Source organism: Ornithorhynchus anatinus, chromosome 5 (genome assembly GCF_004115215.2).
Source record: "Ornithorhynchus anatinus isolate Pmale09 chromosome 5, mOrnAna1.pri.v4, whole genome shotgun sequence".
In the NCBI taxonomy this organism is placed as follows: domain Eukaryota; kingdom Metazoa; phylum Chordata; class Mammalia; order Monotremata; family Ornithorhynchidae; genus Ornithorhynchus; species Ornithorhynchus anatinus.
In genome coordinates, this window is record NC_041732.1 from 14,316,319 (window position 1) to 14,330,824 (window position 14,506).

The 14,506-nt window shown below is 59.1% G+C and overlaps 1 protein-coding gene across 2 annotated transcripts in view; it reads left to right on the plus strand.

Annotated features, from left to right (window-relative positions):
* Positions 1–13,479, plus strand: part of EDC3 (enhancer of mRNA decapping 3) — a 54,332-nt gene extending 40,853 nt beyond the window's left edge. For both annotated transcript variants that reach the window (XM_029065097.2, XM_029065098.1), the window contains 3 exons: positions 5,182–5,335; positions 8,778–8,995; positions 10,256–13,479. In XM_029065097.2, coding sequence (XP_028920930.1) covers positions 5,182–5,335; positions 8,778–8,995; positions 10,256–10,590 — 707 coding nt within the window. In that variant the 3' untranslated portion in view covers positions 10,591–13,479. The remainder of the gene's footprint in view (positions 1–5,181; positions 5,336–8,777; positions 8,996–10,255) is intronic.
* Positions 13,480–14,506: the final 1,027 nt, after the last annotated feature.

Sequence of the window (14,506 nt, forward strand, 5' to 3'; positions counted from 1 at the left end):
TACTTGGCCCGGGTGATGTCGGCGTCGGTCTTCCCCCGCCCCACCCGCTGCCCCCTGAACGAAGGGCAGCCGGTGGCCCGTGGAGCCCCCTGGAAGGGAGGGAAGGAGGTTGGCAACCCACCTCCAGACCGAAAACCCCGGAGGCGGGACAGCCCGGGCGCGGGGCAGGTTGGATTCTGGCTGAAGCCAAACGCCAAGATCCCAACTGTGGGTCCCGCCCCGGCTGTTCCCCCCGCCCCCCGTCCCCCATCCCGGGCTAGAGAAGTGAGGCCCCATGAGCGAACGGGCCCCCGAGTGAAAGCCGAACCTCGCGTGACTCCATGGAGGGAAAGAGGGCGGGCCGGCCGGAGGCGGGCGGGCGGGCATGTGACTCGGCAGACGGGATCAGGGTGGTGAGTGGCTTATGACTCCCCTGCGTCCAATCAGCTTTTTCACGCTGCTATCAGCGGTCCTCAATTATTTCTGATCGTGCCTCGCGAGCCTCCGTGCGCACGGCCGGGGAGGGGGTCGTCACGAAAGGGGCCCCGTCGGTGGCCGGACCGCATGGCTGCGTGCGGCTAACATGCGAGCCCGAGCTGCAGCCTCCGGCAGTGACCTCGCCGGGGAGGAGGTCAGGGAGGAGGGGAAATGGAAGCGGTTGCGGCGTTGGAGTCGGTTGAAGGCCGCAGTGGCCTGAGACTGAGCGGCTGTCCCGCCCGCAGAGGAGATGCCTTGGAGGAGAGAGCCTCTGAGCGTGGCTGAGGGGCCATGTCCTCTCAAGTAGCTTGCTCGCTCGGAGCCAGCCGTCAGAAGGGAAAGCTGTTCCCGTCGTGGTCAAAACCGGATGCGCTCTTCCCTCCCCGGCATGCTTCTTGTCAAAAAGAGAAGCAGCGTGGCTTGGATAGGCTAGCACGGGGCTGGGAGACAAATTCTGGCCCTGCTGCTCTGTGACCTTGGGCGAGTCACTTGCTGAGGACAGTGCTCGGCACGTAGTAAGCGTTTAACAAATACCATTGTTATTATTTACTGGTCTGGGCCTCAGTTACCTCATTGGGAAAACGGGGGTTGAGACTTGGAGCCCCACATGGGACAGGAACTGTTTCCAACCCAATTGGTTCGTATCCACTCCAGCGCTCAGTACAGGTGCCTGGTGCGTAGTAAGCGCTTTAACAGATACCACAGTTGTTATGTTATTGTTATCATTATCATTACGTCACTTAGCTTCTCAGTGCCTCAGTTCTCTCATCTGTAACGCGGGGATTGATGGGGTGAGCCCCATGCAGGACGGGGACTGTGACCAACCTGACTAGCTTGTTTCTACTCCAGCGCTTAGTAGAGTACCTGACGCACAGTAAGTGCTTAACAGATACCACACACACAAAAAAAGAGACACCTCGGGGCCCGGCAGATGCTGGTGAGGCAGGCTGGAGTGAGCTGCCGAAGAGGAGACCCGTCAGCTCGTCGTGGGCAGGGAGCATGCCTGCTGATCCCGTTGTATTCTCCCAGTGCTCTGCGGGCGGGAAGCGCTCCATAGGTACCACTTATGGATTGATTGAGATCTCAGATCCCTTCCGGCTCTCGGGGGAGGTTATTTCACCTGACCGAGGGCCACAATGTGCCAAGGAAGAGCTGCTTCAGCGCCCGGGGAGCCTGGAGGGTCTGGCATGCCGGCCTCTCCCGGCTTCTAGGGCTATTAAATCAACAGCCCTCCACCCCTCCTCCACCCGAGCCTACTGTTCCATCTCCCCTCCCCCCCCGCCGCCTTCACAATTGAGGGCTTACGCCGGTTTCCTTGGCCGGTTGACTTGAGCCGACGCCAGCCTGACCGGTCGCGTGACCCTTGGCGTCGCCCGGGAGGCCCCGGGGTGGCCGGAGGATCTCCGTGGATGGCGCGGCCTTGCTTTGAGGCCTGCTGGTGACTTCGGTTTCCACCAGTCAATCTTTGGTATTCATCGAGCGCTCACCGTGTGCAGAACAGTGGACCGAGTGCTTGGGAGGGGACAGCGCAGCAGAATTAGCAGACGCGTTCCCCGCCTTGGACACTGAGGTGTGAAGTGCAACCGGCGGAGGTCAGTTCCGTTAAGGGCTTCTGGTGCCACCTTGCTCTCTTGTCCCTGAAAGGCTGGCGATTGATCAGTTGACCGACCACTGGTATTGATTGATCACGTATTTTGTGCAGAGCACTGTACTAAGCGCCTGGGTGAGTTTTAAGTGACCGTAGGATCTTTTTCGTACCACCATGCCCCCTGAAGTTCTCATCCCCGGTTCCCACCGGGGTTTTCCTGAGAAACTAGAAAACGGAGTTAGAGTGTGTGTACTCGCTTCGTGTCTTCATAGCTAATCCCTCAACCTGGTCTTGAGCGCGGCCCGACCCGATTTCATCACCCGCCGTTAACACGCACCCGGTAGAGCCATGACTCCACTCCTGCCGGATCCCGGGGATCAGAAAAACTTCAGGGAATGCTTGCTGCCGGCTCAATTACTCAACCTGGCGTGGCCGAGGGAGAGGGTCTGGGAGGCAGGGGACCCGAGTTCTAATCCTGACTCTGCCACTCGTCTGCTGTCTCACCTTTGGGCAAGTCACTTCACTTCCCTTGTGCCTCATTTCCCTCATCTGTAAAATGGAGATTAAGACTGAGCCTTACGTGGGACAGGGACTGGGTCCAGCCTAACTATCTCGGGTACCCCAGTGCTTAGAACAGTAGAGAAGCAGCGTGGCTCAGTGGAAGTAGCCTGGGCTTGGGAGTCAGAGGTCATGGGTTCGAATCCCTGCTCTGCCACTTGTCAGCTGTGTGACTGTGGGCAAGTGACTTAACTTCTCTGGGCCTCAGTGACCTCATCTGTAAAATGGGGATTGACTTTGAGCCTCCCGTGGGACAACCTGATGACCCTGTTTCTACCCCAGCGCTTAGAACAGTGCTCTGCACATAGTAAGTGCTTAACAAATACCAACATTATTATTATTACCTGGCACATAGTAAGCATTTAACAAATACAATTAAAAGAAAAACAAAACCACAGAGGCCAATGGTGGAGGAAGAGGGTAACTAGTGTAGAGATAATCAGCAGGGGAATTGGCAGGAGAGATGTCTTGACCTTACCTTACCATACCTTGTCTTTCCTTGCTGATATCCTAAATCAACCCAACACACTCACCTGGGTCCTCGAACGCCAACCTCCGCACGTTACCTCGATCTCATGTTTCTCGCCCACCGACTCCTCTTCCACGTCCTCCCTCTGGCTTGCAACTCCCTCTCCTGATGTATCCAAAAGACCATCAGAAGCAGCATGGCCTAGTAGCTAGAGCTGAAGCCTGGGCGTCAGAAGGATCTGGGTTCTAATCCTGGCTCTGCCACTCGTCTGCTCTGTGACTTTGGGCAACTCAGTTCCAGTTCCCTCATCCGAAAAAGGGAGATTGATACGGTGAGCCCCATGTGGGACAGGGATTGTTCTCCAACCCGATTATCTGGTATCTACCCCAGCGTTTAGTGCAGTGCCTAAGTTAAACGCTTACCAAATACAATTTAAAAAATTACTCTCCCCCTCTTCCAGGCCTTATTAGAATCACATCTCCTCCAAGAGGGCTTCCCCAACTAAGCCCTCATTTCTCCTCCACCTTCTCCCTTCAGTGTTGCCCTTCCCCTGGGATTTGTCCCCTTCATTCAACTCCTCAGCACTAATGTACGTATCTGTAATTGATTTTAATTTCTGTCTCCCTCTGTAGATTTTCAGCTGCTTTTGGGCAGGGATCATGTCTACCAACTCTATGGTTTACTCTCCCAAATGCTTAGTCCAGTGCTTTGCACACAGTAAGTGCTCAATTTTTTACAGTTGGTGGGTCTGATCCATCAATTGATGGTATTTGTTGAGCACTTACTATGGGCAGAGCAGTATAAGGAGATCCCTGCCCTCAGGGATCTTACAGTCCTAGTGGGATGATTATTTTGGCAACTGATAGCAAAAGGGCAAAGGAAGAAGAGGGTGTAAATTCAGGTCCTGGGGGCTCTTCTGCCAGCCACGTGGGAGAAGCGTTAGGCAGGGGAACCTCCGGCTGGCTTGTCAAGGAGTTCTGCAAATCAGATTCTTTTTGCCTCAGCTCCTTTATGGGAAGCAATGTACCCTAGTGGAAAGAGCCTGGGCCTGGGAGTCAGAGGACTTGGGTTACCTGCACTCATGGGCCTCAGTTCCCTCATCTGTAAAGCGGAGATCAAGACTGAGCCCCACATGGGACAACCTGATTACCTTGTATCTACCCCAGCACTTAGAAGCGTGCTCGGTACATAGTAGGCACTTAACAAATGCTATAATTATTATTATTAGTATTACATGGTGAGGTCTTCACTGCAGTCCTTTTTTTTTCGTTAATGGTATTTGTTAAGCGTTTACTGTGTCGAGTTAATCAGGCCAGTTCCATTCCCCTTCCCACATGGGGCTCTGAGTCTAACTAGGAGGGAGAACAGACATTGAATCCCCATCTTAAAGTTGAGGGAACTGAGGCACAGAGAAGTTAAATAAAATAAAAATTAAAAAATAGATTGTACTGGTTAAGCGCTTACTATGTGCAAAACACTGTTCTAAGTGCTGGGGGCTACAAGGTGATCAGGTTGTCCCATGTGGGGCTCACAATTTTAATCTCCATTTTACAGATGAGGTAACTGAGGCAAAGAGAAGTTAAGTAACTTGCCCAAAGTCACATAGCTGGCAAGCGATGGAGCAGGGATTAGAGCCCATGACCTCTGACTCCCAAGCCTGGGCTCTTGCCACTGAACCATACTGCTTCTCTCAAGTGACTCGCCCAGGGTCACAGAGCAAACAAGTGGCAGACCCGGGATTAGAACCCAGGTCCTCTGACTTCTAGCCCCGTGCTTTTTTCATGAGGCCACCCTGCTCTGATTGGCTGACATTTTGCAGTGGAGGAAACTGAGGCACAGAGAAGTTAAACTTGCCCAAGGTCACAGCAGGCAAGTGGTGGAGCTGGGGGCAGACAGCAGAGTAGCTCGCCGGTTCTGCCCCAGCCACTCCACCTCTGAGGGCCGTGGAAACTAGCTGAGGTGGGCTCGGCCGTCGAGGGTGGGAGGGCGGGAAGGGCCCACCGCATGGAAGGTCTCAGGGAGTGCTTAGCCAAGCCCCTGCTGGAAGCCTCTGTTTGCCTGACCTGTTCTCTCTCTTTCTCTCTCCTCTCGCCTCCCTGCGGCGTCCCAGATTCTGGCCTGGTGGTCCCATGTGTCTCCTACGAACTGCACAAAAAGCTGCTGTCGGTGGCGGAGAAGCACGGGCTGACGCTGGAACGGAGGCTGGAGATGACGGGTGTCTGTGCCAGCCAGATGGCCCTGACCCTGCTCGGGGGACCCAACAGGTAAAGGAAGATGCCGCCGGCCCCAGGCACCGACGCCTTAGCTTCTCTGTCTCTGCCCGTCGGGCGGGACGGCCCCGCGAAGCCCTGCGGAGAACAGACCCGTCGATTAAATTGTACAGAACAGCTGTGACACAGAGATGGGCTGGTGCCACCTCGGACACCCCCAGCCACCCCCCAGTCCTGGAAAGCAGGTTGGGAGTCAGGTGGGCACCTGGGTTAGGTCAGGGGCCGCCCCAGCCTCCCTCCCTGCCCCTTGGACTCCTGAGGTTGCCGTGGCTTCAAGCAGAACAGAGAGTGCCTGGGGGGACGGTTTAGATGCTCGATCCCGCTGGCTTCCTCACGTGGACTAGGCTTCGGCCCTGCAGGTGACGCTCACCTGAGCCGGCACCTCTGAGCCTGGGCTGTCGCTCCGGGTCAGGCCGAGGCCAGACCCCTTGATGGGAACTCTGGAACTGGGTCAGAGCCCACGTTGACGTTTACCTCCTCAGCCAGTCAGTCCATCGCTGGTACTTACTGAGCACTTTTTTTTTATGGAATTGGAGCAGAGGCTATGCGTCAGACACTCTACCAAATGCTGGGGTAGGGTGTAAGGTTGTCAGGTTGGACGGAGTCGCTGTCCCACTTAGGGCTCACAGTCTTAATCCCCATCTTACAGATGAGGTAACGGAGGCCCACAGAAGTGAGATGACTCGCCCGAGGTCCCACAGCGGATAAGTAAGGAGCCGGAATTAGAACCCAGGTCCTTCTGACTCCCAGGCCCACTAGGGCCCACTCCCACTGTCCACTAGGCCACGCTGCTTCTCACCTACTCTGTGCCCTACTCTGTGCAGAGCACTGTACTGGGCACTTGGGAAAGTACAATATTGTAGAGTTGGTAGGCAGTGTGGTAGCGCGGCTCCGTGGAACAAGCACGGGCTTGGGAGTAAGAGGTCACGGGTTCGTATCCCGGCTCTGCCACTTGTCAGCTGTGTGACTGTGGGCAAGTCACTTCACTTCTCTGGGCCTCAGTTCCCTCATCTGTAAAATGGGGATTAAGACTGTGAGCCTCATGTGGGACAACCTGATTACCCTGTATCTCCCCAGCACCTAGAACAGTGCTCTGCACATAGTAAGCGCTTAACAAATATCAACATTATTATTAGGCGGGATCCGTGCCCTCAAACAGAGAAGCAGCATGGCCTGGTGGGTAGAGAGTGGGCCCGGGAGTCAGGAGGACATGGATTCTTATTCCGGGCGGACCTTGGGTTTAACTTCTTGCCAGGGTTTAAAATATATATGCCAGAGTTGCCAGCATTCTGCTTTCCATCCCCTCTGGCGTGGGCAGCCCCAGGAGGCCTTGGACACGGGCACACCCGGGGACAGGAGGCACCCCAAGAGACTCTTCCGAACCCAACGTCCATTACCCGCGGTATGTCCGGCTCCATAACAGAGCTCCGTGATCTGGGTCCCGGATGGTAGGGTGATAAACTAGTGGATCGTGGGTGGGCCTCGAGGCTGTGTGACCTTGGGCTTAACTCCTCTGTGCCTCAGTTACCTCACCTGTAAAATGGGAATTGAGAGTGAGAGCCCCTGTGGGACATAGCCTGCGTCCAAATGGATTAAATTATATCCAGCCCAATACTTAGTATGGTGCCTGGCACATAGTAAGTCCATAACATATGCCATTTTAAAAAAAAGCCTGCAGTCTAGAGGGGATACAGACATTAAAATGGATTACAGGTAGAGGAATTAAGGGACTGGGGGTGGGGGAAGTATTGCAGTTCCAAAGGAGTGTCCAGCCACATGCGGAGTTGACCTCTTTGGTTTCGGCTCTGAGGCCGCCCCTCTCAAATGGTCAGTCAGAGAGATGGCACGTTAAGGCTCCAGCTGAACACGGTATTTGGGAGGCTGCTTCAGCTCCTGGCAGAGGCTCTCGGGAGCCCCAGTTTCGACAGGTACCGTTGGTCAGTCGGTCGGGGGTATTTATCGAGCGCTGCTTCCGGCATGCACAACTCCATACTAAGCACTTGGCGGCCTTCTATACAGCACCCTGCACGTGGCTGGCCGACCGACAGGGCCCGTTCCAGGAGACCAACTCTATTGTGAATCAAGTTTTTGCCCTCGGCCCGCCCCCGTGTTATTATCCCTGAAAACTTGTTCCTTGACAGAGGGGGACACGTGACAGAGGTGGCCCTGGGGTCATTCCTCCCCTCGTGGTCTCTTTCCTCAGAGTATTGGAGCCTGGCGGAAGTCCGTCTTTTACCGAGTTCAGTCAGAGCTCTTGGGCGGCACAGGGTGCCGTGTTTTCACAGGGCATCTGGGCGCAAAGGCAGGAGGGTGTCGCTTTCTGTTTGCCTGTCTTTCTTTCTGAGGCCAGAACTCCATTTCCTCTTTTGTAATTGGATCTAATTATGGGGCATCCCCCCACCATAGACCTCAGTAGTACCCTTTATTGCGGGGGGGAATTTAGAAGATGGCCCTAGGTCTCTGAGGGGGAAGTGGGTAAAATTTTCCACGCTCCACGGGACATCCTTTTGGGGCTGTCAAATGCAAAAGGATCAAAACCTAACCTGTTCTGACGAAATGAACGCCCTCGGTTCATCTTGTTACGGTGGACTGGTCGCCCCACCCTTTTTCCCACCGCACCTTGGGAAATGGAACAGTCCAATAGGCCAATAGGCCCACGGAGATTTTTTGGGGGGTTCTTTTGTCTCCTACTTTCCCTTCTCCACCACCAAGCATCAGTGTCTTGGGACTGAAAAAGCTCCATGGGACTATTGGGTTAAGGCTCTGCTAATGGACAGCTGAAGGCATTAGTAAGACCGCCTTATAAACAACACCCGTAAGAAGGGGGTCCACCCCCCGGCCCGCTGCCCGTTTGTCCAGCCTCTCGGTTAGAAGACGAGATACCTCTCTCCCCCTCCGCTTCTTTCTCTCCCGTGCCGGCTGCCTCACAAGCAGTCTAGCAGTGCTCCCTTGTCTTCTTCAAGACACTGACGGTGGCATAATTCCCCAACCCTGAGAAGAGATTTTAGGTTTGATCTTTTCAGACAAATCACTTTTTCCTTCCAGTTTTTCCAACAGAGGATGGATATGTATGGTGATGGAGGTGGGATGATAGTAGGCTGTCCCAATGGCCCTCTTCTTGGTGAAACCCTTTTTTTATATGCCACCCTGCAGGGGTCATGCCAGGGTTTAAAGTATATAAAGTTGCCGGCATTCTGCTTTCCATCCCCTCTGCCCTTCCTGGGCAGCCGCAGGAAGCCTTGGGCACGGGCACACCCGGGGTTAGGAGGCACCCCAAGAGTCTCTACTGAACCCGACATCCGCGACGCGCGGTATGTCCGGCTCCATAATGGGGCTCCGTGATCTGGGCCCCGGATGGTAGGGCGAAAAGCTAGCGGATCGTGAGTGGGCCTCGAGGAAGGGTGACTGATGGGGTGACTCTCCTCCCCCTCCGTAGGTTAAACCCCAAGAACGTCCACCAAAGGCCCACGGTGGCCTTGCTCTGCGGGCCCCACGTGAAGGGGGCCCAGGGCATCAGCTGCGGGCGGCACCTGGCCAACCACGACGTCCACGTCATCCTCTTCCTGCCCAACTTCGTCAAGATGCTGGAGTCCATCACCAACGAGTTGACCCTCTTCAGCAAGACCCAGGGTCAGCAGGTGTCCAGCCTCAAAGGTGAGTGGGCCCCGGCGGGGGCGGTCAACCTGCTGGGTCCAGCCCCCGCCCTGGGAATCTGTCGTCTGGCAGTGCCATCTGCTGGCCGCAGCCGGGAAAGGCCTTCCCAGGTGCCACCTGGGAATGACGACCCACGGACAGACGGACGGAGCGGCTCCGGAGACTTGGGCCTGACGCTGTGGGTCGCTCGGTTGATGGTGTTTATCGAGCGCTTACTCTGTGCAGAGCACTGGCCCCAGTGTCTGAGACGGTACCGTAGAATTGATGGACACGGAGGTGGTTGACCTCTGTGGCTTTAAATCTTCCGTCCGGCCGTCCCCCTCTGCCCCGTCATCATCTCCAGCTGCCCAACAGGTAGGGAAGACGGGACGCAGGGTGAAGAACCCGAGACTTTCCTGCGAATCTTGGGCGAGGGGGCCTGAATGCCTCAGCGGCAGCAACCGCAGCCCAGAATCCTGTAACATCGGGGCCGAGGCCGGCTGTAAAGTTTGCCGTTTCTCCCTCGCTGGACAAGTCGGGCCCCTTCCCGGATCCGAGTAACCCCGCCTGGTAATACAGTGATAATGGTGGTATCTGTTAAGTGCTTACTATGTGCCAAGCACTGTTGTAGGCGTGTCAGTCTGGGCACTCGTCCGTGCTCGGCTGGGAATCGCCCACGTGAACGAGGAGCGAGGCTTTTCGGGAAGGCCCGGCCCCGGGCGGGCTCTCGTCTGAGCCGCTACCGCCGCAGGCTCACCCGACAGGCCTGGGGACCGGAGAACCCGCCTTCCGTCTCCGTCGGTGACCGCGTCGGTCCCCGGGCCGGCCAGCGGGCCTCTCCGGACCTCTGTGGGAGTGAGACCCATTTGGCTGTAGAGGCACGGTGTGATGTTCCTCACCGATCTCACGGGGGCTGAGGGTCGGGGAGGGTAACGATACGGGCCCCCGGTGGGATAGAGGCCGCCCCGAGGGGTGGGGGCAGGGCCGCGGATAGAACCGGAAGCTTCCGCGCCATCGCTCGGGGGCCTGAGTGGCCGTTCCCGCGAGATGGGGAACGTGCCCGGTTTTCCTTCTCCGAACGCTGGAGTCTAGGCCCAAAGCCGCCGGGCCCAGCCCTCTCGGATACCGGGAGGCAACGGAAGGAGTTACGCTGAGCAGGGGAGGGTCTGTCCCCTCACCCCCGGCGTGGCAGGCAGGAAGGGCGCAGGGAAACGGCAGGTGAGGGCTGTCGGTGGGAGGGGTCCTTTGACTTGGTCCCTTCCCCTCTCCTCCCCACCGCAGATCTCCCCACCAGCCCCGTGGACCTAGTGATCAACTGCCTGGATTGTCACGAGAACGCCTTCCTGCGCGACCAGCCCTGGTACAAGGCGGCCGTGGACTGGGCCAACGGGAACCGGGCCCCGGTCCTGAGCATAGACCCGCCCGTGAGCGAGGTGGAGCAGGGCATCGACGCCAAGTGGTCCCTGGCCCTGGGGCTGCCGCTGCCGCTGGGCGAGCGCGCCGGCCGCGTCTACCTGTGCGACGTCGGCATCCCGCAGCGGGTGTTCCAGGAGGCGGGCATCGACTACCACTCGCCCTTCGGCTGCAAGTTCGTCATCCCCCTGCACTCCACGTAGAGGGGCCCGCCTCCGGGGGGCGAGGGGTGGGGGGAAGCAGGGGGCGGGGGGAGGGGATGGGGAGGGCCTGACACTTCTCTGAGCGCCTTAAGGATGGGAGATTCTGTCTGTGTCACAGTGATTATCGTTGTTGTTGTTGTTATTATTTTGTGCTTGCTCTGTACGGCACGGAGCACGTTTAAAGCCGAGAACCCAAGCGTATTGGGAAGGCAGCGGCAGTTGCTACCGCCCAGGGCTGTCCTGGGGCCGGGGGGTGGTGTTGGCGGGGCGACTTGGGTCCGAAGGCCCCGGCGAACCGCCGCCCCCCGGCCCAGCGACCAGCCGCCCGGCGGGGTTTGTGTTTTCAGACGCGGGGGACTGTCAGACCGGGGACTACAGTCTACAGTCTACAGTCCCGGGGGGGGAGTTGAGGGGGGAGGGTTATGGTCTTGGGAGGGGCGGCCAGAGCCTGAGTGCTTCCCTCCCTGACCCTGCTTTTTGAGCAGTGCCTCCCTCTAATCGGGTACAGATCTGGGGGGCTCTTCCCCACCCATGGGAGGTGGATCATCATGGCAATCAGTGTTCTTCCCCCGCCCCTCCCGGGTCCTCTCGTAGCCTCCCTCCCTCCCCGCCACCTCCTGCATTGATCCAGGTGGACTTTATAACAAGGGATTTTTTTGTTGTTCTCTCCCGCCCCCACCCCTTTTCTTCCTGAGGACAGGTGGGGGAAGCAAACTGATGTTATGGGGTGTGATTTGATGCGTTGTCTTTTTGTGCTCAGCACGGGTAGTGTTGGGACATGTTACTGTAGAACCTCAGTGCCCTCTCTGCCAGCAGTGTACCCTCTCATCCCCCTCAACACCCCCTCCCCCCGACTTCAAGCTTGTGCCATCTTCAGTTTTCCCCCCGGGCCCGCGGCGAGAGCCGGCAGTGGCCGCCGGCCACCCGCTTCCCGTCGGGCTGCCCGGGTTTGCCTGCCTTAGGGCACCGCCACTGGCCCTAGACGGGGCGGTGGCCTCTCCTGGTTTGACAGGTGAGGAGATATCCCCTTGCCCCCGAGGAGAATTTCCCCGGCGAACCCCGCCTGGGGGTGGAGAGAGGGGCCGAGGGCCCTTTCTGGCTCAGTATTCTGGGGTCCAGCGCCACGCTGGGCCTGTGGAGCCTTTCTCCTTCGGGGAGGATCCGAAGAGAGCCGACCCCGGGGATTGAGACGGCAGCCGATCCCCTGGCACCGCCGCCAGAGCCGGCGAGCTGCCGGCCGGGGCCCCGTGCTAGGCTGACCTCAGTGACACCCACCCACCCCCTTCCCGAGCTCAGGGCCGGGGGACGGGCCCCCAGGGTAGGGCCAACAGCAGGAAGGAGCTGCCGTCCCCCGGCCACCAGCCCTCCCCTCCACCTTCACCTAGTGAAGTTGTTTCCTCCCGGAACGTCCCCCCAACACCCCCGCGCTTCTCACTCTGACGGAAGACGTCTAGGTGCGTCAGGCCGGGCTCGTCCCGGGCCGGAGCGGGAGCCCTCCTCCTCGGAACCGGTACGTGGTTGCGGCTGCGGTTGTGGCGATTGCGGACCTTTAGGCCCAACCTAGAGCAGAGCGCGGGACCGAAAGGAGGGAGACTGATTATTTTGAAGTCCTCTGGAGAAGCCTCTGGCCTTCTGGGCCCCTTGGGTCTGCCACGGAGGCACCGCCTCTCCTGGCCGAGGGGGATCTGGTTTCCGTGTGGGGCTCAGAGGGCCACGGGCTCCTCGTCTTTTCCTGCTGGATCCTGAGCCGCGGGGGCTCCCCTCGGCCTCCCGAGAGCACGAGGGGACCCGGCTGTCCGGGAATGCCCCGTGGCAGAGCAGGGGCCGGGGGTGCCATTTTGGGCTCAGGCCGGAGGTGCGGAAACCTGCCTGGCTGAGCGGGGTTTGGCCCGGCACTGACGCCGGGCTGGGAGTCGGGGTTGTGTGTGACCTCCTCTGTCTCTTCCCCACCTCCTCTCGACCCTCTGCTTTTACTGGAAACAGACCGGGCCCCCGGTCCCACTTTGAGAGAGAGTCCGTGCCATCGAGGAGGAGACGGCGGAGGACGGCTCGGCTAGGGTCCGGGCGGGCGCGGAGAGACTTGGGGCCGGGAGTCCGTTAGCGGGTCGGCCGGGCCGTTGGACGGATGTGCGGGAGGTCTCCTAGACCAGGAGGGTGGGGAGTGGTCAGAGTCCGGGGGTGAGGCCGCCTCTCGCTCGGGCCCACGCTAAGAGCCTGAGCTTCGGCCCAGGGAGCAGCCTGTGGTCCCTGCCTGCGGCCACTGGCGACAGCAGAAACTGGTGTGAGCTTTCCTCCGGCAGCGGCCGAGGCCAGGTGGGGGAGACCCACCGTAGTTAAAGCCGGGGCTGCGAAAGGTCGGGCCGCGGCCTCCGGTTCAGACCAGTCGCCGGGCTCTAGGCTGGGGGCCGGCCCGGTGGGGCAGGGGGCCTCGCCTGCTGGTTTTCCCTCTCCGGGTCGGGGAGGCTCTGCCATTGCCTAGGTTGGAGAAAGGCAGGGCCCCACCAGCCAAACCATACCCGCGCTCAGCTCAGGGAGCTGCGGCGGCCACATCTTCCCCCGCTGAGTCCAGCCCAAGACTCGGATGCCGAAGCGGGAAGGAAGCCGAGGCCGAAAGGAGGGCGGCCCGGCTCCGCTTCGGCCGAGGGGCATCCGACCGGACTTAGGTCCAGTCTTCTCTTTCCCTCAGTCGGCCCCTTAGCCATGCGGGGAGGCTCGGTCCCAGTTGCGGACGGGGGTCCCGGCCGGCCCGCCCGCCTCGGGTCTGCACGCGCCGTCAGAGAAGCGATGCCCGCTGCTGTCACGGGATGGGGCGGGGCTGTAAAAGTGAGACGAGCACGCGTGCCACTGTCAGAAAAAAACCAGCACTAAAATAAACATGAGTGACCGAGACCCGGTGTGGATTTGTAAGGGGTGAGGGGATGGGACCCCCTGTGCTGAGTGGTCGGGGGGGCTGCTCTGCTCTTCCTGCCTTAGGTGTGAGAGGGGGAAGGATGGGTTCCGGGGCCAAAACCCTCTGACGCGCATTATTTTTGACACATAGTAAGTGCTTCATACCATTGTTGTGATTAGTGGGAAGAGCCTGGGCACCAGAGGACTGGCGTGGTCACTTGCCTGTTGTGGCTTTAGGTGTGTAACTTCGCTCTGCCTCGATCTCTTCTGTAAAGTGGGGACTCCATCCCCCTTAGGCTGTAGGCCCAGATCACCTTCTGTCTACCTTGAAGCTTAAAACAGTGCTCGGCCCTCTTACTGCCTAAGAAAAACAGCAGTTGGGGGTGGTAGCGGCAAGAAGGGGAACCCTCCATCAGGGGTGTGTGGAAGCGGCGGCCAGAGTGTGTTTCTGGCTCCTAGATGGGGAGTGGGGCAGGGCCGCTTGCTGGACTAAAGCTCCTGTCCACCCTGACCTCCCTCTTCCCAACGTGCTCGGGGGTGGAGGACAGCTGCACGGGAATCAACGCCCACGCCCGGGGCTTGCCCTCCACCACCCATCACCTCCTGCGCCTACCAGGTGCGCCTGCTGGGGCCAGGAGTGCAGTGAGCCTAGAGGCAGGCCCGGATCTGGTACACGCTTCTGGGAGCAAACAGGGTGTCGGGGATTTTCGTGCCCATCCCTTGAGCTGGTTCCGCTTCGGGTTTCCCTTAGGCGGGCAGGTGGGGGGTCAGTCCACCTCGGACCACCCCGGGGGCTTGGGTGGAAAGCCTCCGACGGCCCAGCCGTGGGAACCTAGCTGTCCCGCGTTCCCCCGGCCGGGCCCTCCCCCCTGGGCCAGAGAAGCGTGATTGGGGTGGGGGGGGCGGTAGCTTTTAAGGGCCCCGGTGGCCAAGGGGAAGGCCCTCTCGCCGAGACGGCACCTGGGGCAGGAGCCGATCCACACCTAGAGCCGGTGTCCCCCGGTCCACCACCACGAGGGAGAGAGGG